This window comes from Myxine glutinosa, chromosome 4 (genome assembly GCF_964187855.1).
Source record: "Myxine glutinosa chromosome 4, kmMyxGlut1.1, whole genome shotgun sequence".
Lineage (NCBI taxonomy): Eukaryota > Metazoa > Chordata > Myxini > Myxiniformes > Myxinidae > Myxine > Myxine glutinosa.
In genome coordinates, this window is record NC_136264.1 from 180221422 (window position 1) to 180245512 (window position 24091).

A 24091-nucleotide genomic window follows, 5' to 3' on the forward strand; every position below is an offset into this window, starting at 1 on the left:
ATGACGTCATCGATCACGTGGTTCGGCAGCCATATTGGATTGAACATAAATCTTTGTCATAAATAAACCACATAAACACAGCTAACTAGAACGGCACTCAGTAGAGAGCATACCTCCACCTGGTTAGCCATATCACTCAATGGTGAAGAATCACTTTTAAAATTCTAGTAGCCGGATCCGGATTCAGATCTTCACCAAGATCTAATCATTTCGTCCTTGTGACATACGCTACATCTCTGTCAAATTTCGTCTGAATCCGTCCACAACCTTTTTTGAGATCTTTTGTTCACAGACAAACACACAGGGGTGAAAATATCACCTCCATCCACCTTTGGTGGCGGAGGTATAAATACCACACAAAATACACCACACAAAAGCTTCCTGGTGATGGTCTGCAATCTCTGATTGCTCTTTATTGTTCTAGAATGTACTTCTTAACCCCGATAACTCACCGCAGTTTTAACCTCTATAAGAACGAGATAACTACCCTTGTATTAAATCCTCCACACTTCCCAGTCGGTCTTTGTAGAAACACGTCTTCTTGTTCCTCTTCTTGTTCCTCTTGTTGTTGCTTGCTGTTGTTGTTGTCTAAGTATATGGTCCTATCATCCTCGCGGACAATCACATGCAGTCACATGCTCGAGTCAAAGGAGTCGTGGTTGAGCGAGTTTTCGGAAAGGGAAAATTGTACCAATTTATTTTAAAATCTACAAATTCAAACAACAAACCTATTTACGTAAAGGCTAGATGATGTTCAAGGCCTATTGGAAGAATAAATATGTTCAACCTTTCTGTCCTTGCCCAATTCCCCCTGAAGTTGGGGTCGGCGTTTCACTGAGCAGGTATTGGTGGTCCAAGTCTTTCACGAATCGGGTGACCAGGCCTGACGTTCCACTTCACCTGAAAGTAATTTGGGCAGGAATTTATCTCATTTGTTCAGAGTTCTGGGTATAATTTGTCTACTCTTTATCGAAAGGCATTGGTGTGAGAACTTTACTCACCATCGCATAATGCTAGCGGATGGCCCCCAGCTCAATGTCCCACTTTGGAATGTAATACCCTGCCTGTGAAATGCCAAAGCGACACACACACAGGATTTGGCCTAGATAAGTGTGCCAAGTGCACATTCGTACAAATTCAACCAACAAAAATAATGGACAACGTAAAAATCTACCTGCATACAACAATAAAGGAGCTCAAGAACGAAGCATCCATCATACAAATACCGTGGGGTAGAAGAGGGCCACCAAATATGTCACAAACAAAAGCACAAAACAATTATTGCCAAGGAATACCTGTGTAGAAAGAGGCTGACCCTGAAAACATACCTTTCTCCAAGGCCAGGAACAATATGAAAGCCATAAACCAACTTGCAATACCAGTATTCCGGTGCAGCTGCGGAATAATAAACTGGACATGAGTAGAAATCAATAAGCCAGATATTACAACAAGGAAATCCCTCACCATCCACAAAATGTTTTCACGTCTTCTTGTTCCTCTTGTAGCGGCCTGATGGAACTCAACCAAGCACACAGAATGACAACTGTAGGATTGGCTGACTACTTGAAAAGTTCAACAGACTACTGAATATAATTTGCATACAAACACAAAGACAGCAAGCCAGAATGGGTATCCCTAACCCGCTTGGTAAAATTTCCAAAAACAGGTGTGAATAGAAGATGCCACATAAAACTGAAATAGCAACAAATAGAGCCGCAACTAGAACGGCATTCAGTAGATGATGTAGCTCCACCAGGCTGAACAGTTTACATTTTGTATCTCACCGATAGGTGAGATCTGAATCCAAATCCGAAAGAAATTTCATCGGCTTGTTCTTGTCACCGAACCAACTCGTCCACTTAGTTTTGTCATAACTCGTCTGCAACTTTTTGAACTATCACGTTGTATATCGTTTTTGGCCCCATCTCTCAACTGGATGGTATTAATAGAATACTTACCTTGTGCAGTCAACTTGGTGCGAGCCAAGTCTTCTGTTTTTGAAGGGTTTTTTCCTTTGATCCAATATGGCTGCCATATCACGTGAGCGATGATATCACAAATTTATATTCTCAAATATAATTGTTGCATAGATCACGTTCAATAAATTTCAAACTGATCAGACTAAGCATTGTCCTTGTCGAATTATGATGTTGTAGCGGTTACCGGTAGCATGACATAATTACCCTGCACCAGCCGATGACGCAACCGGCGAGCGGCCACGTGTCCGGACTCGCCCGGGCGTGTTGAGATTTGCCTTTACCGGGCAAACGCTTGCCTTGCATACCACGCCCTGTTGAGAGGCGTGGCTTATCTATTTGCATACCACGCCCCGCCTGAGAGGCGTGGCTTTTGTGTGTTGAGTTTCTGATATATATTGCCGCCCGTTCGATGGGCTGATTCAGTGCTTTGGAGTTCGTTTGAGTGAGCTGGGAATAAATAGCTCAGAGAAACCTAATTCCTGGCGTCGTCCAATTTGTCCGATTTTATCGTGCGAGCACAGCTCCCACAATTGGTGACCCCTTTCTACGAACACGGCGATGGAGTCAGCTGTAGCTTTGAAGCTCCCGGGCTTTTGGGAATCTCACGCGGCCGTTTGGTTTGCTGAAGCGGGTTCTCAATTCGCCCTGCGGAACATAACAGAGGACACGACGCGCTACCACCACGTGGTCTCCGTGCTCAACGCCTCCTCCGCTTCCCGGGTTCTGAGCTTCCTCCAGCACCCGCCGGACGCCGACAAATACGGCGCGCTCAAAGACCTACTCATCGGTGCGTTTGGACTCACGGAGACCGAACGTGCACGACAACTACTCGACTTCCCGGAGCTGGGCAAGGCCCGTCCGTCCGAAAGCATGGACCACATGCTTGCTCTTCTTGGTGACCACAGCCCGGACTTCCTCTTCCGCGAGCTGTTCCTCCAGCGGCTACCCGGGCAGGTACGGTAAGCTTTGGCTAATTCGCCCATCACGGACCCTCGCGCCCTGGCCAAGGAGGCTGATAAATTTTGCTCGGCCAGGCGACACGTCGGAGCGGCCGCCTGGGACCCTGGGCCAACCGAGGCAATGCCCGCGCCACGACCGGCGCCTCCACTGGCCGAGTCAGCGCCACTGGCGGCAGCGGCCGCCGCGACGCCCCGTCGACCGAACCCGACGCGACCGCCAGAGCCTCCACCAGAGCGGACCATGTGCTATTACCACGCCAGGTTCGGGCAGAAGGCCAGAACGTGCCGCCCACCGTGCACTTTCGGCGGGTCGGGAAACGACCAGGCCGGCATCGCTGCCTGCCATGAGCGTCGGCCATTCAGGCAGCCTTCTGTTTATCACGGACACGGAGTCCGGGCAGCGTTTTTTGTGTGACACCGGCGCTCAGCTGAGCGTGATACCCGCCTCGGTGGAGGACAAACAGGCCGCGCTTTGCGGCCCCGCTTTGGTTTGCGCAAACGGTTCCTCCATCCGCACCTTCGGTTTGTGCAGCGTCGCATTCTGCTTCGGGGGCCAGAGCTTCAGGTGGGACTTCATCACGGCGAACGTGCCCATGGCCTTGCTGGGTGCAGATTTTCTTTGCGCGCATGGGCTTTTGGTCGACGTCAAACGGTGTCGGCTCATCAATGCAGAGACCTTCAGCTCACTCGCTTGCTCATTGAGCGGCTCCGCTCCGACCAAGCTAGCCTGCACGCTCCCGGCCGTGGACGATTTCACTCGCCGACTCACCGAGTTTCCCGCCCTCACGCAGCCGACGTTTTCGGCCGTCGCCGTCAAGCACGGCGTCGAACACCACATCCCGACCACAGGTCCACCGGTCTACGCCAGGGCTCGCTGCCTCGACCCGGCCAAACTTGCCGTAGCGAATGCGGAATTCGACGCGCTGGAGCGATTGGGAATTGTGCGGCGCTCGAATAGCGCGTGGGCCTCGCCCATGCACATCGTGCCCAAACCGGGTGGCGGATGGCGACCATTCGGCGATTACCGCCGCCTCAACGACGCCACCACCCCCGACCGGTACCCGATACCACACATACAGGACTTTTCCGCCCGTTTGGCGGGGCGGGTGATCTTCTCCAAGGTCGACCTCATTCGGGGCTACCACCAGGTACCTGTCCGGCTGGCCGACGTTCCGAAGACGGCTGTAGTTACACCTTTTGGCCTCTTCGAGTTCCTCCGAATGCCGTTCAGCCTTAAGAACGCAGCCCAGGCCTTCCAGTGGCTGATGGACAGTGTGCTGCACGATCTCACCTTTCTGTTCTTCTACCTGGATGACATTCCCATCGCCAGCACTTCCCGGGCGGAGCACCTCGTCCACCTGCGCACGCTTTTTGAGCACCTCGGGCCAGCACGGCCTCATCATCAACCTGGCAAAATGCCAGTTTGGCGTAACGGCCGTCGACTTCCTGGGGCACCGCATCACGAAGCGCGGGGCCGTCCCGCTGCCTACCAAGGTGGAGGCAGTCACATGTTTCCCGCGCCCTCACTCCATCAAGGCCCTACAGGAATTTTTGGGGATGGTAAATTTCTACCACCGGTTCGTGCCTCGTGCCGCCCAACTCATGCGCCCCCTGTACGAAGCCCTCGGGGCAAGCCGGCCAAACACATTGCCGCCTGGACCACAGAGATGGATGCGGCGTTCACGGGCGCTAAGCTGGCCCTCGCCAACGCGACCATGCTGGCGCACCCGGCGCTCGACGCACCCATCGCCCTCACCACGGACGCTTCCGACTACGCGGTGGGCGCCGTGCATGAACAGTGGGTGAACGTAGCTTGGCAACCACTGGCCTTCTTCAGCCGGCAGCTTCGCCCTAACGAGCGCAAGTATAGCGCTTTCGACCCCGAGCACCTCGGCCTTAACCTGGCTGTTCGCCACTTCCGCCATCTTTTGGAGGGCCGCACGTTCACGGCGTTTGTGGACCACAAACCCCTGGTCTTCGCCATGGCCAAGGTTATGGAGCCGTGGTCGGCCCGCCAGCAGCGCCACCTCTCCGCCGTGCCCGAATTTACGACGGACATCCGGCACGTCGCGGGCAAGGACAACGCTGTGGCCGATTGCCTCTCCCGGTCCGGCGCGAACGCCATCCACCTGGGTGTGGACTTCGCCTGCATGGCGCCCGATCAGACCGCCGACCCCACGGTGCAAGCCCTCCGGACAGTGGACACAGGCCTGCGGTTGGCCGACATCCCCTTCGAGGACACAGGCACAGTTCTCCTGTGCGACGTCTCCCTGGGCCAACCTCGCCCCATCGTGCCCACCGGATGGCGGCGGCACATTTTTGACGCCCTCCACGGCCTTTCCCACCCGGTTCGGAAAGCATCACAGAAGCTCGTGGCAGCGAAATTCGTTTGGCACGGGCTCCGTAAAGACGTCCGCGACTGGGCCAATGCCTGTGTCGCCTGCCAGCGCGCGAAGGTCCACCGGCACACCCAGGGCCCGTTGGCACCATTCGACGTGCCCACGCGGCGCTTCGACCACGTCAATGTGGACCTGGTGGGACCCCTTCCCTCCTCACGGGGCTTCACCCACCTCACAATGGTGGACAGGACCACCAGGTGGCCGGAGGCCGTCCCGCTGGCATCAACAACATCCGCCGACGTGGCGCAGGCCTACATTGGCACCTGGATTGCCCGTTTCGGCGCCCCCTCGGACATCTCCTCCGATAGAGGCCCGCAATTCACCTCCGAGCTTTGGGGCACGGTCGCCCAGGCCTTGGGGGTCAAGCTTCACTGCACCACGGCCTACCACCCCCAAGCCAACGGCTTGTGCGAGCGGTTCCACCGCTCGATGAAGGCCGCTCTCAGGGCCAGACTCCAGGACTGTTGGGCCGACAGGCTCCTGTGGGTCCTATTGGGCCTCCGAACGGCCCCTAAAGAGGACCTCCAGGCTTCCACCGCCGAGGTGGTCTACGGCCAGCCACTGCACGTGCCGGGCAAATTCATCCCTGATGCCACCGGCCCCTGGTCCGCGGCTCGCCAACGCTCGGTCCTCCAGGAGGCCGCCAGGAGATTTGCCCCCGTGCCCACGTCCCACCACGGCTGCCCAGCACTTCGCACTGCGGAGTACGTTTTTATCCGGCACGATGCACACCGGGGACCGCTCCGGCCGCTGTACGATGGACCTTTCCGGGTCCTGAAGAGGGACGACAAGTCGTTCACCATCGACATCGGCGGCAAGGGGGACCGCATCTCCGTGGACCGCCTCAAGCCGGCCCATTTGGACCTCGACCAACCTCCACGGTTGGCCCTTCCTCCACGTCGCGGCCGTCCCCCGTCAACTAGGCCCCCCGCCCGACCATCCACCGCCCCGCCACCTACCACCCCCACACGATTCGTCAGGGGTCGTTTCGGCCGGGTCATCAAGACCCCCCTCAAACTGACTCTCCCGGTGCATGTTAATTCTGGGGGGGCGCGTGTAGCAGTTACCGGTAGCATGACACAATTACCCTGCACCGGCCGATGACGCAACCGGCGAGCGGTCACGTGTCCGGACTCGCCCGGGCGTTTTGAGACTTGCCTTTACCGGGCGAACGCTTGCCTTGCATACCACGCCCCGTTGAGAGGCGTGGCTCATCTATTTGCATACCACACCCCGCCTGAGAAGTGTGGCTTTTGTGTGTTGAGTTTCTGATATATATTGCCGCCCGTTCGATGGGCTGATTCAGTGCTTTGGAGTTCGTTTGAGTGAGCTGGGAATAAATAGCTCAGAGAAACCTAATTCCTGGCGTCGTCCATTTTGTCCGATTTTATCATGTGAGCACAGCTCCCACAACGTCATAATTAAGGCGCCAATGTCATCATTAACATCACCTATTCCCCATATGGAGTTCTTTACAATGAGCCATGTTTCAATTTTTTCCATGGTGGAGTGGTTTTTGAGATAGAGGTGTAACGTTTTTCGGTTTTTCCAAGATGGCGCCTGTACCACGTGACCTATGACATTACAATTTATCATTAAAATATTATACAGGAGGAGGCGCTCCTATGGTGAAAGTGTCGTGCCTATCAGACCAACAGCTGCAGAGGGGAAAAAAATAATTTCATACTGATCAGATCAAGAGTTGTACTTGTCGAATTATGACGTCATAATTAAGGTACCGATGACATCATCATTAACATATATTATTCCCCTTAGGGAGTACTTCACAATGAGCCTTGTTTCCACTTTTTCCATTGAGCGGTTTGAGAGATAGAGGTGTACCGTTTCTCCAAGATGGCGTCCATACCACGTGACCTATGACGTGATAATTATGAATATAAAATTTCAACAGGCGGAGGCACTCCTATGGTTAAATTTCCTGTCAATCGGACCAACGGTTGACGAGAAAATGATTTGTTTTTAATGCAAACACACCGCATGTACACACTTATGCCACACGTATGCAGCCGAATGCCTAACCCTGTTTTCGCTACGCGGGCACAGAATAATGAGGAAGAATAATGAGGAAGAATCGCTTATAAAACTAGATGGTATTCATAGAATACTTACCCTGTGCAGTCAACTTTACATGAGCCAACACTTCTGTTTTTAAAGGAGTTTGTTTCTTTGATCTAATATCAGCAATGCCATCATAAATGATCATCATACGATGGTCATGTTGGACTGGGTTGATGTTGTGGAGTGGTTGGTGTCATGGATTATGCTCATTGATTGGATGATTGGGTAGGAGTTGACAATTGTGTACATCTGGCACAGGCATGATATACTTCTTCGCTTCCTCCGATGTCCAGATTTCCTTGTATTCCCTTAATCCCATGAAGGAGAGATAAGAATATCAATTTGGCTGTAGAGTTGTCTGCAGACGTCAAAATGATGATCAATATATCTGCGCACACAGGTAGAAGCATACGCGATTGATTGGGTTTTTTTTTTTTCACCAACATTCAGGAAAATTGCGAAAGATGATGGGAATAGAGCCTGTGATTGATGCTGTGAAGAGGAACAGGTTGAGATGGTTTGGTCATGTGTTGAGGAAGGATGAAAGTGACTGGTTGAGCAGAGTGATGGAAATGAATGTAGAATGAAGTAGAGGACGGGGAAGACCGAGAAAGACTTGGCTAAAGATGGTGGAAGCAGAAATGCGGGCAAGGGGGTTAACAAGGGGAGATGCAGAAAATATGGCAAAATGGAGAAGATTGTCATGGGGACCGCAAGGCTAACCCCCGCTCTAGCAGGGAAAATGGCTTTAAAATGCCTGTTGTTGTTGTATTCAGGAAAAGTGATGATTTGTAGCGGTTACCGGTAGCATGACACAATTACCCTGCACCGGCCGATGGCGCAACCGGCGAGCGGTCACGTGTCCGGACTCGCCCGGGCGTGTTGAGACTTGCCTTTACCGGGCGAACGCTTGCCTTGCATACCACGCCCCGTTGAGAGGCGTGGCTTATCTATTTGCATACCACGCCCCGCCTGAGAAGCGTGGCTTTTGTGTGTTGAGTTTCTGATATATATTGCCACCCGTTCGATGGGCTGATTCAGTGCTTTGGAGTTTGTTTGAGTGAGCTGGGAATAAATAGCTCAGAGAAACCTAATTCCTGGCGTCGTCCATTTGTCCGATTTTATCGTGCAAGCACAGCTCCCACAATTGGTGACCCCTTTCTACGAACACGGCGATGGAGTCAGCTGTAGCTTTGAAGCTCCCAGGCTTTTGGGAATCTCACGCGGCCGGTTGGTTTGCTCAAGCGGATTCTCAATTCGCCCTGCGAAACATTACGGAGGACACGACGCGCTACCACCATGTGGTCTCCGCGCTCAACGCCTCCTCCGCTTCCTGGGTTCTGAGCTTCCTACAGCACCCGCCGGACGCCGACAAATACGGCGCGCTCAAAGACCTACTCCTCGGTGCGTTTGGACTCACGGAGACCGAACACGCACGACAACTACTCGACCTCCCGGAGCTGGGCGAGGCCCGTCCATCTGAAAGCATGGACCACATGCTTGCTCTTCTCGGTGACCACAGCCCGGACTTCCTCTTCCGCGAGCTGTTCCTCCAGCGGCTACCCGGGCAGGTACGGTTAGCTTTGGCTAATTTGCCCATCACGGACCCTTGCGCCCTGGCCAAGGAGGCCAATAAATTTTGCTCGGCCAGGCGACACGTCGGAGCGGCCGCCTGGAACCCTGGGCCGACCGAGGCAACGCCCGCGTCACGACCAGCACCTCCACCGGCCGAGTCAGCGTCACTGGCGGCAGCGGCCGCCGCGACGCCCCGTCGACCGAAGCCGACACGACCGCCGGAGACTCCACCAGAGCGGACCATGTGCTATTACCACGCCAGGTTCGGGCAGAAGGCCAGAACGTGCCGCCCACCGTGCACTTTCGGCGGGTCGGGAAACGACCAGGCCGGCGCTCGCTGCCTGCCATGAGCATCGGCCATTCAGGCAGCCTTCTGTTTATCACGGACACGGAGCGTTTTTTGTGTGACACGGAGCGTTTTGCGTTTTTTGTGTGACACCGGCGCTCAGCTGAGCGTGATACCCGCCTCGGTGGAGGACAAACAGGCCGCGCTTTGCAGCCCCGCTTTGGTCGCCGCAAACGGTTCCTCCATCCGCACCTTCGGTTTGCGCAGCGTCGCATTCTGCTTCAGGGGCCAGCGCTTCAGGTGGGACTTCATCACGGCGAACGTGCCCATGGCGTTGCTGGGTGCAGATTTTCTTTGCATGCATGGGCTTTTGGTCAACGTCAAACGGCGTTGGCTCATCAACGCGGAGACCTTCAGCTCGCTCGCTTGCTCATTGAGCGGCTCCGCTCCGACCAAGCTAGCCTGCGCGCTCCCGGCCGTGGACGATTTCACCCGCCTACTCGCTGAGTTTCCCGCCCTCACGCAGCCGACGTTTTCGGCCATCGCCGTCAAGCACGGCGTCGAACACCACATCCCGACCACAGGTCCACTGGTCTACGCCAGGGCTCGCCGCCTCGACCCGGCCAAACTCGCCGTAGCGAAGGCGGAATTCGACGCGCTGGAGCGATTGGGAATTGTGCGGCGCTCAAATAGCACGTGGGCCTCGCCCCTGCACATTGTGCCCAAACCGGGTGGCGGATGGCGACCATGCGGCGATTACCGCCGCCTCAATGATGCCACCACCCCCGACCGGTACCCGATACCACACATACAGGACTTTTCCACCCGTTTGGCGGGGCGGGTGATCTTCTTCAAAGTCGACCTCATTCGGGGCTACCACCAAGTACCTGTCCGGCCGGCCGACGTTCCGAAGACGGCTGTAATTACACCTTTTGGCCTCTTCGAGTTCCTCCGAATGCCGTTCGGCCTTAAGAACGCGGCCTAGGCCTTCCAGCGGCTGATGGACAGTGTGCTGCGCGATCTCACCTTTCTGTTCGTCTACCTGGATGACATTCTCATCGCTAGCAGTTCCCGGGCGGAGCACCTCGTCCACCTGCGCACGCTTTTTGAGCGCCTCGGCCAGCACGGCCTCATCATCAACCCGGCGAAATGCCAGTTTGGCCTAACGGCCGTCGACTTCCTGGGGCACCGCATCACGAAGCGTGGGGCCGTCCCGCTGCCTACCAAGGTGGAGGCAGTCACATGTTTCCCGCGCCCTCGCTCCATCAAGGCCCTACAGGAATTTTTTGGGATGGTAAATTTCTACCACCGGTTCGTGCCTCGCACCGCCCAACTCATGCGCCCCCTGTACGAAGCCCTCCGTGGCAAGCCGGCCAAGCATGTCGTCGCCTGGACCCATAGAGATGGACACGGCATTCACGGGCGCTAAGCTGGCCCTCGCCAATGCGACCATGCTGGCGCACCCGGCGCTCGACGCACCCATCACCCTCACCACAGATGCTTCCGACTACGTGGTGGGCGCCGTGCATGAACAGTGGGTGAACGGAGCTTAGCAACCGCTGGCCTTCTTCAGCCGGCAGCTTCGCCCTGACGAGCGCAAGTATAGCGCTTTCGACCGCGAGCTCCTCGGCCTTTACCTGGCTGTTCGCCACTTCCGCCATCTTTTGGAGGGCCGCCCGTTCACGGCGTTTGTGGACCACAAACCCCTCGTCTTCGCCATGGCCAAGGTTACGAAGCCGTGGTCGGCCCGCCAGCAGCGCCACCTCTCCGCCGTGTCCGAATTTACGATGGACATCCGGCACGTCGCAGGCAAGGACAACGCTGTGGCCGATTGCCTCTCCCGGTCCGGCGCGAACGCCGTCCACCTGGGTGTGGACTTTGCCCACATGGCGGCCGACCAGACCGCCGACCCCACGGTGCAAGCCCTCCGGACAGCGGACACAGGCCTGCGGTTGGCCGACGTCCCTTTCGAGGACACAGGCACAGTTCTCCTGTGCGACGTCTCCCTGGGCCAACCTCGCCCCATCGTGCCCACCGGATGGCGGCGGCACATTTTTGACGCCCTCCACGGCCTTTCCCACCCGGTTCGGAAAGCATCACAGAAGCTCGTAGCAGCGAAATTCGTTTGGCACGGGCTCCGTAAAGACGTCCGCGACTGGGCCAATGCCTGTGTCGCCTGCCAGCGCGCGAAGGTCCACCGGCACACCCAGGCCCCGTTGGCACCATTCGACGTGCCCACGCGGCGCTTCGACCACGTCAATGTGGACCTGGTGGGACCCCTTCCCTCCTCGTGGGGCTTCACCCACCTCACAATGGTGGACAGGACCACCAGGTGGCCGGAGGCCGTCCCGCTGGCATCAACAACATCCGCCGACGTGGCGCAGGCCTACATTGGCACCTGGATTGCCCGTTTCGGCGCCCCCTCGGACATCTCCTCCGATAGAGGCCCGCAATTCACCTCCGAGCTTTGGGGCACGGTCGCCCAGGCCTTGGGGGTCAAGCTTCACTGCACCACGGCCTACCACCCCCAAGCCAACGGCTTGTGCGAGCGGTTCCACCGCTCGATGAAGGCCGCTCTCAGGGCCAGACTCCAGGATGGTTGGGCCGACAGGCTCCTGTGGGTCCTATTGGGCCTCCGAACGGCCCCTAAAGAGGACCTCCAGGCTTCCACCGCCGAGGTGGTCTACGGCCAGCCACTGCACGTGCCGGGCAAATTCATCCCTGACGCCACCGGCCCCTGGTCCGCGGCTCGCCAACGCTCGGTCCTCCAGGAGGCCGCCAGGAGATTTGCCCCCGTGCCCACGTCCCACCACGGCTGCCCCGAACCACACGTCCCCCCAGCACTTCGCACTGCGGAGTACGTTTTTATCCGGCACGATGCACACCGGGGACCGCTCCGGCCGCTGTACGATGGACCTTTCCGGGTCCTGAAGAGGGACGACAAGTCGTTCACCATCGACATCGGCGGCAAGGGGGACCGCATCTCCGTGGACCGCCTCAAGCCGGCCCATTTGGACCTCGACCAACCTCCACGGTTGGCCCATCCTCCACGTCGGGGCCGTCCCCCGTCAACCAGGCCCCCCGCCCGACCATCCACCGCCCCGCCACCTACCACCCCCACACGAATCGTCAGGGTTCGTTTCGGCCGGGTCATCAAGACCCCCCTCAAACGGATTCTCCCGGTGCATGTTAATTCTGGGGGGGCGCGTGTAGCGGTTACCGGTGGCATGACACAATTACCCTGCACCGGCCGATGACGCAACCGGCGAGCGGTCACGTGTCCGGACTCGCCCGGGCGTGTTGAGACTTGCCTTTACCGGGCGAACGCTTGCCTTGCATACCACGCCCCGTTGAGAGGCATGGCTTATCTATTTGCATACCACGCCCCGCCTGAGAGGCGTGGCTTTTTTGTGTTGAGTTTCTGATATATATTGCCGCCCGTTCGATGGGCTGATTCAGTGCTTTGGAGTTCGTTTGAGTGAGCTGGGAATAAATAGCTCAGAGAAACCTAATTCCTGGCGTCGTCCATTTTGTCCGATTTTATCGTGCGAGCACAGCTCCCACAGATTAACCTTACATTGATGATCACAGAGTGGGATGAAGATACCTCCAGTTACTATGTGTTCCAATGCAATAGGTACCATGCCAAGCGTACCAGTAAGCAATTCATACCTCAAATGTGGGTCAGGTGGACATAAACAATGTTAGTTGCAAAGTGCTGTGTCTGAGATGCATGGTAACCACACGCGAACACTGCCGTCCCCTCTTACACTACCACAAAGATCCACGCGCAAACGACATCCACCACGCACTAACAACCAACCACGTGTGTTGCAGCACCACGCATATTGTGAGGCAATGACTATGAAGACATGGATCTCGTAGTCCAGCGTGGGGATGTGGCACCCCACCACCACCACCACCACCACCCACCCAACACCATCAGCCAGCCAGTAAGTATCCTCTTCCATCCCTCTCCTGCATTATCCTGGCTGAGGATTACCACTCTGCAGTCAAAACATCAGACCTCAGTCCTGCCCTACAACGTAATTGCAATAACTAGTGGGGCTTTCTAATACCTAATAAATAATTTGATTAAATATTTATTCTTACAAGTGCATTCTTTAAATGCATTTACCTCATGTGTAGATCTCAAGTTTTCTTATACTCTTATTTTTTGTTTAATGCAGCAAGTGGTGTATCCTCATTACAGTATATTTGCTTTATCAATATCTACTCATTCTGTAACTCAATACCAGATGTTATTACCTTTGAGCTCTCAAGCCAAATACACTTACCTTTGAGCTGTCTAGCTTGGCTTCGCTTCTCGACCCGGCTATAAACCATTAAATTGATGTTTCACAGACAGTGTTGCATCACAAAGTCATGCGCCATTCCTCGGTTGTTGGGGACCCTTCTACGAGTGTTAATGTATTTTAATGAACAGCCCAATGGAAGATAGGCCTCACTATCAGTCACAACCTCTTCTGGACCGACAATATAGAAAATCCAGCCTCCAAAGCCAGTTCTAAAATGGACATCCTCTATCCTCCCAAGTCATTCCTCAAAAAAAAAATTTGAACTACTCACCTCCTACCAAGGCCTTTGTCCAGTAAATGGAGTACTGCTCTCCCCTATGGGCTGGCATCCCAGCAACACATCTGTCTCTCTTGGATTCTATGGAATCTAAAGTTCTCAACATTATTGGTATATCCGGCATTGAGGCTGAAGGACAAAGTCTGTTGTCCTTCCTGGTTCAACTGTTACGGGGTCAACCTCGAGGGGAGCCCCGGCAGAAAGATGTATGGTCCTTGGGTGAAAATAAGTCAATCAATAACGAGTCCACACCAAGGGTTACGAACAAACCCCAATATATTCCCAAATCCCGCACAGGAATCACAATGCGTTTACAGCACTTCCATACAATCCTTATCTATAGTATAGGTGGCACCACCTTAACCCACAACAGTGTTGGCAACACTCACGGCCCTTGCCCCCAATGTCTCTGCACGCCTCCCAGGTGACGTCGAGTCGATCCAGCGATCGGGGAATCTATGTCCGATTCCAATCTGGGGCTGGGAGTGAGGATACTCGACAACCTCAGCGAGGATACCCGACTTCGCAGGTTCCGCAGTAATCTGGCGCTCTCCTGATGCGCGGATTTCGGTTCACAGAGGCACAGGCACGGTTCCCTTGTCCTTCACGTTCGGCGGCTCGGTCTCGAGCTGCAGTCTCAACTCTCAACCGTCTCCTTCCAATCTCTTTCGCGCGCCAGGCCCAAGGTGCGACCCGTACACGCCCTCGTAGGCGTCGAGGCGAACAGCGCCGGGCGCTTGTTTCCTTCCAGGACCACATGGCACCTTGACACGTAACCGGCAATCAATCACCCCGCGCAGGTAACTCCTCTCGCCAGACGGGCTTTTCCAACTCCATTCCAAAGTAGGTAACGATCGCCTCCGCTCGTGTCGGAGCTCTCGAAGCTTAAGATCGCCGCCCTTTTTCCTCCTCCTCCTCTTCTTCACGATCCCGTTTCCGGTCTCGTTTTTCCCAGAAGGGCTCCTGACCCTTTAATCACAACAACCTGTAATAGAATATACATTAATAAGAAATGACCTGAATTGTAACCCCCTTAAACCCGGAATTCGTAACACAACTCACAAAATACCTCCACTCCTTTGTTTTAAGCCTTAGAGGCAGTGATTGGGCCTCCGAGGCCCACAAGGTTTGTTTTGTTGCAAAAACTATGCTGTACAATTTTTTTTTTTGAATGAGCCTCATTTTCACCGACTTTCATGTTGTTACACAAAATTCAATGACATAAGTAATAAAAAAATTCATTCAGGCTCGTGGGAAAATCTTCATTCTTCACTTATAACCTGAAAATCCGACACGAATGCAGGCCTGGGGCCTTCGAGGCCCTGCATAAATGTTGTTGTACTACTATGTTATATCATTATTTTCTTGATATGAGCCTCATTATATGCTCCTATAACTTGGTTACAAATAATTCAGTGACAAAAATATGAAAATTTAAAAACTTTACACATACATTTGTGGGGCCTCTGAGGCCCAATGGCTCCATCGGTGTTGGATTTTTGACAGTTGTGGACATATACATTCTAAATAAAAGGATTAGTGAATCATATTTTTTGAGCAGATACTCCTCTGAGCGTCAACTTTTTAGAGAAAAAAAAGTTGAAAAACCAGGAACCAAAAAAAAAAGATTCATTACTTGTATGGGATTCTTCCAATTAATAGGATCAATGATTCACATTTTCTGAGCAAATACACATCCATGAGCATCGACTTGGATTGAAAAGGATAAGAAAGGGAAAAAATATATTAAAATGTTTTTTTTAAACATTACACGAATACATCCGTTGGGTCTCCAAGGCCCAATGGCTGCGTATATGTAGGATTTTTGATGCCTGCATCTAAGGATTAATTACCTTCCACATGTGGAACTACCTTCCAGAGACAGTTCGATTGGATTCATCCCTCCAGGGCTTCATGTTGGTGGTACACCATGCTCTCATGTTCTATGGTCAGGTTGTTTATTGTCCCACGTCGCACCGCGGAGCGAAAAGGGGGACTATGGTTTTCCCCTCCGTGCGTGCGTGCGGGCGTGCGTAAGCGAAGGACCGAATTCTAATTTGGTGTGTGGGTGCAACCCACGTCAAAATCCAAGATGGCCGCCACCATATATATGTCTGAACCTTGTGAGTGAAATATCTTGAAAAATAAACGAACTACTAACTTCTAATCTGGTGTGTGGGTGTATCTACGCATAAGGGAGAACGCTATTGAAAATTGGGTCGCCACGTCAAAATCCAAGATGGCCGCCTTGCGTCTTCCACTTTGTCAACTCACATCACTTCACCGACGGGGGACCTAGGCGTAACGCTTGTTTATGTACAAACGTGTCTGACAGGTTGAAAAAGCGGATTTTGTTTCACGAGCAGTTTAAAGTGCTTTAGAATGACTAGCACAGTGAATGGGAAAACGTGTGAGGGTGGAATTCCATCTGTTAACAAACATCCTCATGTGCGTGTGTATGTATGTATGTGTATGAAAGATCTCTAATGATACTGTTTTATTGACCAAATAACACGAGTGGGATATTTGAACCCAGCCAGGTCGGTGTGTTTGCTTATACCTTGTGTTTCGATAGTTTCAGGTTCACATTGCAAACGCAGGTGAAATGAATTCTTCCCTGTGCTTCCATAAAATGCACAGTTTGCGGTTTGATGGGCACAATTCTTCGGCGCCAAATGAGCGTTTAGTCGTTTCGAATTGGATCGTGTGATCTGCGTTCTTACGTATTTATTCAGGCATTTTCATCATCACTTTCCTACCCGACCTGCAGAAACTCCTGGATAATAAAGGAAAGTATAAATAAGATGGGGAACTCGATCTTTATCACGATGGACAAAGTTCTGCTTTCACTCCTTATCCATTGTGTCGTTACCATCCCGCCCGTAAATGGTAAGTGTTTTCCTTGAAATGGCCTTGATCGCTAATTATTTTTTAAAAGTTGTTTTGTCAATCATTTGCAGCACCTATTTACTACCGTTTGTTACCTCCGCCACTAAAAGGTGGATGGAGGTTATGTTTTCTCCCATGTCTGTTTGTCTGTCTGTTCATTTGTTTGTTTGTTTGTGAACAACATATCTCAAAAAGTTATGGACGGATTTGGACGAAATTTGGCAGAGATGAAGTGTATGTGACAAGGACGAAATGATTGGATTTTGGTGAAGATCCGGATTCGGATCCGGCTACTAGAAGTTTTTAAGTGATTCTTCACCATTGGGAGATCGGGCCAAAAACGATACATAGCAGGATATCTCAAAAAGTTGCGGACGGATTTGGACGAAATTTGGCAGAGATGAAGTGTATGTGACAAGGACGAAATGATTGGATTTTGGTGAAGATCCGGATTCGGATCCGGCTACTAGAATTTTTAAAGTGATTCTTCACCATTGGGAGATCGGGCCAAAAACGATACATAGCAGGATATCTCAAAAAGTTGTGGACGAATTTGGACGAAACTTGGTGGACCGGTTTGGTGTCTGACAAGGACGATTCATTTCGATTTTGGTGAAGATCCGGATTCGGATCCGGCTACTAGAATTTTTCAAGTGATTCTTCACCATTGGGAGATGGGGCCAAAAACGATACATCGCAGGATATCTCAAAAAGTTGTGGACGGATTTGGACGAAACTTGGTGGACCGGTTGGGTGTCTGACAATGACAAATAGATTCGATTTTGGTGAAGATCTGAATATGGATTCGGATATGAGAATTATTTTTTCAAGGTGCAACCTTTTTCAAGATTTATTCAAGGTGCAGCCCTTCTCTTAACTTTAAACAAGTCCAAATCCACCTCCTATTTAGGCTAACCCCTGCTCTAGCAGGGAAAATGGCCTTAAAATGCCTGTTGTTGTATATGAGAATTATTTAATTTTTTAAAATAATTATTCACCGTTGGGAGATAGGGCCAAAAACGATATATAGCAGGATAGCTCAAAAAGTTATGGATGGATTTAGACGAAACTTGTTGGACAGGTTGTGTGTTTGACAAGGAAGAATCGATTTAATTTTGTTGAAGATCTGGATCCGGTTCCGGCTAGTATAATTTTTTAAGTGATTCTTCACCATTGAGTGATACGGCCAACCAGGCGGAGGTTTGCCCTCTACTGAGTGCCGTTCTGGTTCTATATGCGTAGTCCTCTGTGTTTTTGTTACACCAATATTTGAGATACTTTAGTGTAGTATGCATGGTGTTTGTTTCGCGTAAAACGGCAAATCGAAAGTTTTGAATCTCCTCTAAAAGTTTTTGCTGACTCTGACTCTGCCCAGATGTCTCCCATCAACTTTGGTTCCGATCAGACCATAACGGTTTTATGCTTCGCTTCCCGAAGTGCACCGACTCTCGGATGGACGTGAAGCCGGACGTCCCCTCTGCTGGCATTAGTGAGCGGACCTCAAATATTCCATGGTATCATTCGCGAAGGGTATTTGAGTGGCGCTTGCACCATGAAAAATTCCAAAATTCCCGTCATCAACTACAGCCGGACCTGGACAGCCGATTCGTGAAAGACTTGAGCAAAAAAAGTGCAAAAAAATGGGAATAATTGTGGTGGTTAAAGAAAGAGTCATGGTCAATTTTTTTTTAAATACCGTTATTACTTGTGGAAATCGAAGATTTTTCAAGTACAGTATATTGGTTGTTCTTGTGCGTTATTCTGTCTGTCTATCTGTCTGAATGTCTGTCTGTATGTCGGTCTGTATGTCAGTCGCCTACAGGTCACAATTTTCAACCGATCTTCACGAACCCTCACCAAATGGTAGAGTTGGTCATAAGCAAGAAGCCTATTTTTGGGGGGGTCAAAAGGTCAATAGGTCAACATAGGCCAAAGGTCACCAACTTTGTCCAATTTCTAAAATCCTCAATTTTCATCCGATTGACTTGACAATTTAAGAGGATTTGCATATCTGGTCACTGAATTCAACCCCCAACTATTTTTGAGGTCAACATAGGCCAAAAGGTCAACATAGGCCAAATTTCTAAAATCCTCAATTTTCATCCGATTGACTTGACAATTTAAGAGGATTTGCATATCTGGTCACTGAATTCAACCCCCAACTATTTTTGAGGTCAACATAGGCCAAAAGGTCAACATAGGCCAAATTTCTAAAATCCTCAATTTTCATCCGATTGACTTGAAAATTTAAGAGGATTTGCATATATGGTCACTGAATTCAACCACCAATTATTTTTGAAGTCATCAGAGGCCAACAACTTATTTTATGGATTTCGCAAGTATCATGCTATGCACGACATATTTCTTGTTTTAAAGTTCGTATGATAATTCTGTTTGGAGAAGCAGCAGATCATGCCCAGTGAGACACGGGGCGAAATTTGGGAGGAAGGCGTATAATAAGTGACATTTGGGTGGAGTGTTCTATTTACAACTAGCTCTGCACACTATATTTTTGTCTACCATTACATTATGAAATGTAAATATCAATAAAATAAAATGTTTTTTTTTTTTAACATATTTCGAATCCATCCCCTCCCAAGCACTTACATGCAGCGCAGAGGTGGGCAGTGACTTCAGCATGGTAGATGCAGATGGCGGACAGATTTTAACCATCAAAACGGATAACTCCGTCCACCGTTGGTGCAACTTCAGGTGGCTGCCTGTAGAGGGCACAATCAAGTACGTAAGCGTGAATGGCTCTGTGATCTTTGCGTTGCGTCTGGACGGGACAATAATGAGATACCTCGGTGGCACGTGGGTCACAGCATTTCCCGGTATGACACTTTATCAACTTTGATCTTCAAGACCCATTATTTATGGATGCATTAAATGTACACAATCTCGTCTCGTCACCCCACTTGTTGTAAACTTTGAATGTATTCTCCGTTATCGCAAATGTACCTGTTTACTGTATTATTTCCCCGTGCATGGAGTAAAAAGTGGGGTGATGCAATTGGTTCACTTTGTCTGTCTGCAGGAATGACTATGATCGAGGAACTACTTAATTTAAATTGAACAAGGAAGTACTTAAAATAAAGTCTAGCCCCGATTGCGCATGCACACTCAGGAGTAAGGCAAACTTTTAAATCTGTCTGCCTGTCTAGTAGTGAAAGTAAATTGAAAAAACATTCCAAACAAAAATCATTTTAATCATTGAAAAAAATCATTCCAAAAAGACGGATCAACGGCGGTAACAATCCTCTCAAAGAAGTTTTGTTACTCAAGCTTTTGGGTCTCACTATCAGCCATGGTCTTTCCTGGGAAAACCACATTTCCAAGCTGGCCTCCAAAGCGAGTCGCCGACTGCGCATACTCCGTCGTTCGAAGTTCTTCCTTGTCACACCTGAGCTCCTCACCACATACAAGGCTTTCATCCGCAGATTGATGGAGTACTGCTCTCCCCTCTGGGCTGGTGCTCCTGCCTCACACATAGCTCCGCTTCACGCTGTGGAAAGCAAGGGTTTTAGAATCATTGGAATCTCCTGCGATGAAGCTGATTCTGAGGGCCTTTCACTCACTCACCGCAGGCAGGATGGTGGTCTTTCTGTCTTCTACCGACTCCTCTCCGGCCTTGCACCCCCTGCTCTGTCTGTGCTCTGTACCCCAAAAAATATTAATAAAAAACACACGAGGTCTGTCAGCAACCCTGTTCTGGTGAAATTGCTAAAATCAAGACTCTCTGCTCACCTTCACTCCTTCATTCCTCTTTTCTCCCGCCTCTGGAACAAACTCCCTCACTCTCTTCAATCCCTCTCCTCCCTCCAGGTCTTTAAAATAGCTGTTCACCACCATCTCTGATCTTCCCCCAAATCCACCTCCTTGAAATTCCCTTTTCTTTCCTGAAAGTCCTTGTAGTTTCCATCTTGTTTATTCCGTGTACCCCGTCCCAGCCTCTCCCCTCCACAGATCTCCTGATGTCCCTGTTCTCTACTGTCGTTGTGTTGCCCTTTCCACGTCTTGTCTCCCGCTCCCTTTATTATGTTATATGTGTTAGCTCTTACACGAGCCTCATCTTAGTATACAAAATAAAATAAAATGAAATGGACTTCCAATAAAAAATATATTTCTATAGCCTTTAAAACCTTTATTTTATTTCAATTTAACTATACATATACTTGAACATTGTAGAACACAAATCGCATTCTTGCGGCTTCCACAAACCTCCAGTTCCTCAACAAAAGTTTACGTCATCTCAACCAATCGTCATCTCAGTGCTGCTCGCTCTCTCGGTGTTAGGGAATATCGAGATTCAGACAAAATCATGGCTGGTGGAAAATATAGATCGTGCTCGGAAAGACAAGGCAAGACTTCACATGTCCTTTTCTCAAGACAGCATGGAGTAAAGTGTTCCATGTACTCTCTAATTTATTGATCTGTTGGCAAATATTGATGTTGGCAAAGTTCTCACACTTGATGTGTTTTGGAGATTATTCTCTTTTTTTTTTTTTTTAAGTACTAAGACTTTTACTTATAATCATCCTTCCAAACTCTTGCCAAATTCTTAGTCATTTTGGAAGAAATGTTTGCAATTATTCATTAGAAAATTGCAATAAACACTTTTGGTGGAGCCGTTTTACATCTCCTGAAGAGGCCCGTCCACTGCGTTAAGGGCAATCGAGAGGGGGAAGGCTTCTTTGCTGGGATCATATGGAGTTGGTTGACCGTTGGGCGAAGTACATTGAAGAGGATGGAGATTGTGTGTCGACTTTATGACATGAATAAAGTTTATGAACGGTACGGTGTCTCTTGTGTACTCGTATAAGAGGGGTTTGAGAACTTTATGGGATTACCCTGACTCATATAAGATGAGTTTGAGAACTTTATGGGATCACCCTGACTCGTATAAGAGGGGTTTGAGAACTTTATGGGATCACCCTGACTCATATAAGATGAGTTTGAGAACTTTATGGGATTACCCTGACTCATATAAGATGAGTTTGAGAACTTTATGGGATTACCCTGACTCGTATAAGAGGAGTTTGAGAACTTTATGGGATTACCCTGACTCGTATAAGATGAGTTTGAGAACTTTATGGGATTACCCTGACTCATATAAGATGAGTTTGAGAACTTTATGGGATTACCCTGACTCGTATGAGAGGAGTTTGAGAACTTTATGGGATTACCCTGACTCGTATAAGAGGAGTTTGAGAACTTTATGGGATTACCCTGACTCGTATAAGAGGAGTTTGAGAACTTTATGGGATTACCCTGACTGACTCGTATAAGAGGAGTTTGAGAACTTTATGGGATTACCCTGACTCGTATAAGAGGAGTTTGAGAACTTTATGGGATTACCCTGACTCGTATAAGAGGAGTTTGAGAACTTTATGGGATTACCCTGACTCATATAAGAGGAGTTTGAGAACTTTATGGGATTACCCTGACTCGTATAAGAGGAGTTTGAGAACTTTATGGGATTACCCTGACTCGTATAAGAGGAGTTTGAGAACTTTATGGGATTACCCTGACTCGTATAAGAGGAGTTTGACAACTTTATGGGATTACCCTGACTCGTATAAGAGGAGTTTGACAACTTTATGGGATTACCCTGGTAGTAAATGGCTATGCCTCAGTGCACATGTGCAGTACCTTCCTCTTCTTCTTTCTTGTGCAGCACGTGGCTGCAGGTAGCATCATTTTCTGGTAGCGGAGTTGTGCCGTTGATGCAGTGCCCCTTGCAGGTTAAGAGCAGGAATTTGTAATTTGTTCAGGGCATACCCCTCGGCTATCTTGCCAGCCGTGCAGTACCTGATGCATTGTATCAACTTCGCACACGAATCCGACACCTGTAAGCTGGAGAAACAGAGAGGTGAATTTGCACCTGTGTTTAGAAAGGATGCACGGCCGTGTGCGAATGCTAAAATAAACTGATGAATCTCTAACACCAATTTGTGTTGGTACCTTTGCTCATGTCAGCAAAACAAAAAGAAGGTACCATGCTTCTCCCTAGATCGCCTAGACTCCTAGAGAAAGGCACATTTATACTTAAATTACATCCTACCCCTCCGGGTTAAAGGTCTTGCACCTCGGGTCTTACACCCCTACGAGTACTAAACCACCATTTAGGTTTTCTCCATTTTGTTTTTCTGCCAAACCCGACCTGTATCTCAGATAATGCTGGGACTTTCAGAATGAAACTTTACATCAATAAAATGGGAGTCAAAAGTATGTGGGGTTGAGATAAAAAATTTGACCTTGACATAATTGTTAAGGTCATGATCTAATTATAGATATTCACCTCCACCACAAATGTGGATGGAGGTTATGTTTTCACCCCTGCCTGTCTGTGAACAAGATATCTCAAAAAAGTTGTGGATGAATGCGGCCGAAATTTGGCAAAGATGTAGCGTATGTGACACCGACGAAATGATTCGATGTTGGTGAAGATCCGGATTCGGATCCGGCTACTATAATTTTTTTAAGTGATTCTTCACCATTGAAGAATAAATTCTTTTTATTCAATTCCATTGAAGAAGAATTTGGGAGATAGGGCCAAAACGATACATAGCAGGATATCTCAAAAAGTTGGGGACGGATTTGGACGAAACGTGGTGGAGAGGTTGGGTGTGTGACAAGGAAGGATCGATTCAATTTTGGTGAAGATCTGAATATGGATTCGGATATGAGTATTATTTAAAATTTTAAGTGATTCTTCACCATTGGGAGATGGGGCCAAAACGATACATAGCAGGATATCTCAAAAAGTTATGGATGGATTTGGACGAAACTTGTTGGACAGGTTATGTGTGTGACAAGGAAGAATAGATTACATTTTGTGAATATCCGGATCCGGATCCAGCGAATAGAATTTTTAAATTGATTCTTCACCATTGAGTGATATGGCCAACCAGGCGGAGGTTTGCTCTCTACTGAGTGCCATTCTAGTTTAAACCATTTAATCGATTGTGACCAAACTTTTGAAGGATAGGATAGTATAGACGTCATTGGGAGAAAACGAATATAGGGGTTGGGTGTAGACTTTGGGAAGTGGGTAACCGTTAGTTAGCCGGTCCCCTACACGGGGTATTGTAAGCACGTGTGTGTGTGTGTGTGTGTGTGTGTGTGTGTGTGTGTGTGTGTGTGTGTGTGTGTGTGTGTGTGTGTGTGTGTCTGTCCGAGCCATAACTTTGTTACCATTTGAGGTATTGTCACGAAATTTTCACCAAAGCTTTATCTTTCTAGAATTCACCAAATGTCTGTCTGTCCGTCTGTTCCCAGGTACCGCAAAATCGGCTGAACCGATCACAACGATATTTTGGGTGGGTA

General features: G+C 50.0%; 1 protein-coding gene across 2 annotated transcripts in view; it reads left to right on the forward strand.

Annotated features, from left to right (window-relative positions):
• LOC137425527 (fish-egg lectin-like) overlaps window positions 1-24091 on the forward strand; it is a 34396-nt gene that overhangs the window by 949 nt on the left and 9356 nt on the right. Inside the window, exons 2-3 of one of the 2 annotated variants that reach the window (XM_078776754.1) lie at window positions 13115-13230; window positions 19363-19596. In XM_078776754.1, the coding sequence (XP_078632880.1) occupies window positions 19401-19596 (196 nt within the window). In that variant the 5' untranslated portion in view covers window positions 13115-13230; window positions 19363-19400. Of the gene's footprint in view, window positions 1-13114; window positions 13231-16568; window positions 16763-19362; window positions 19597-24091 lie in introns of those variants that run through there. The other variant, XM_078776753.1, reaches the window with a different exon arrangement.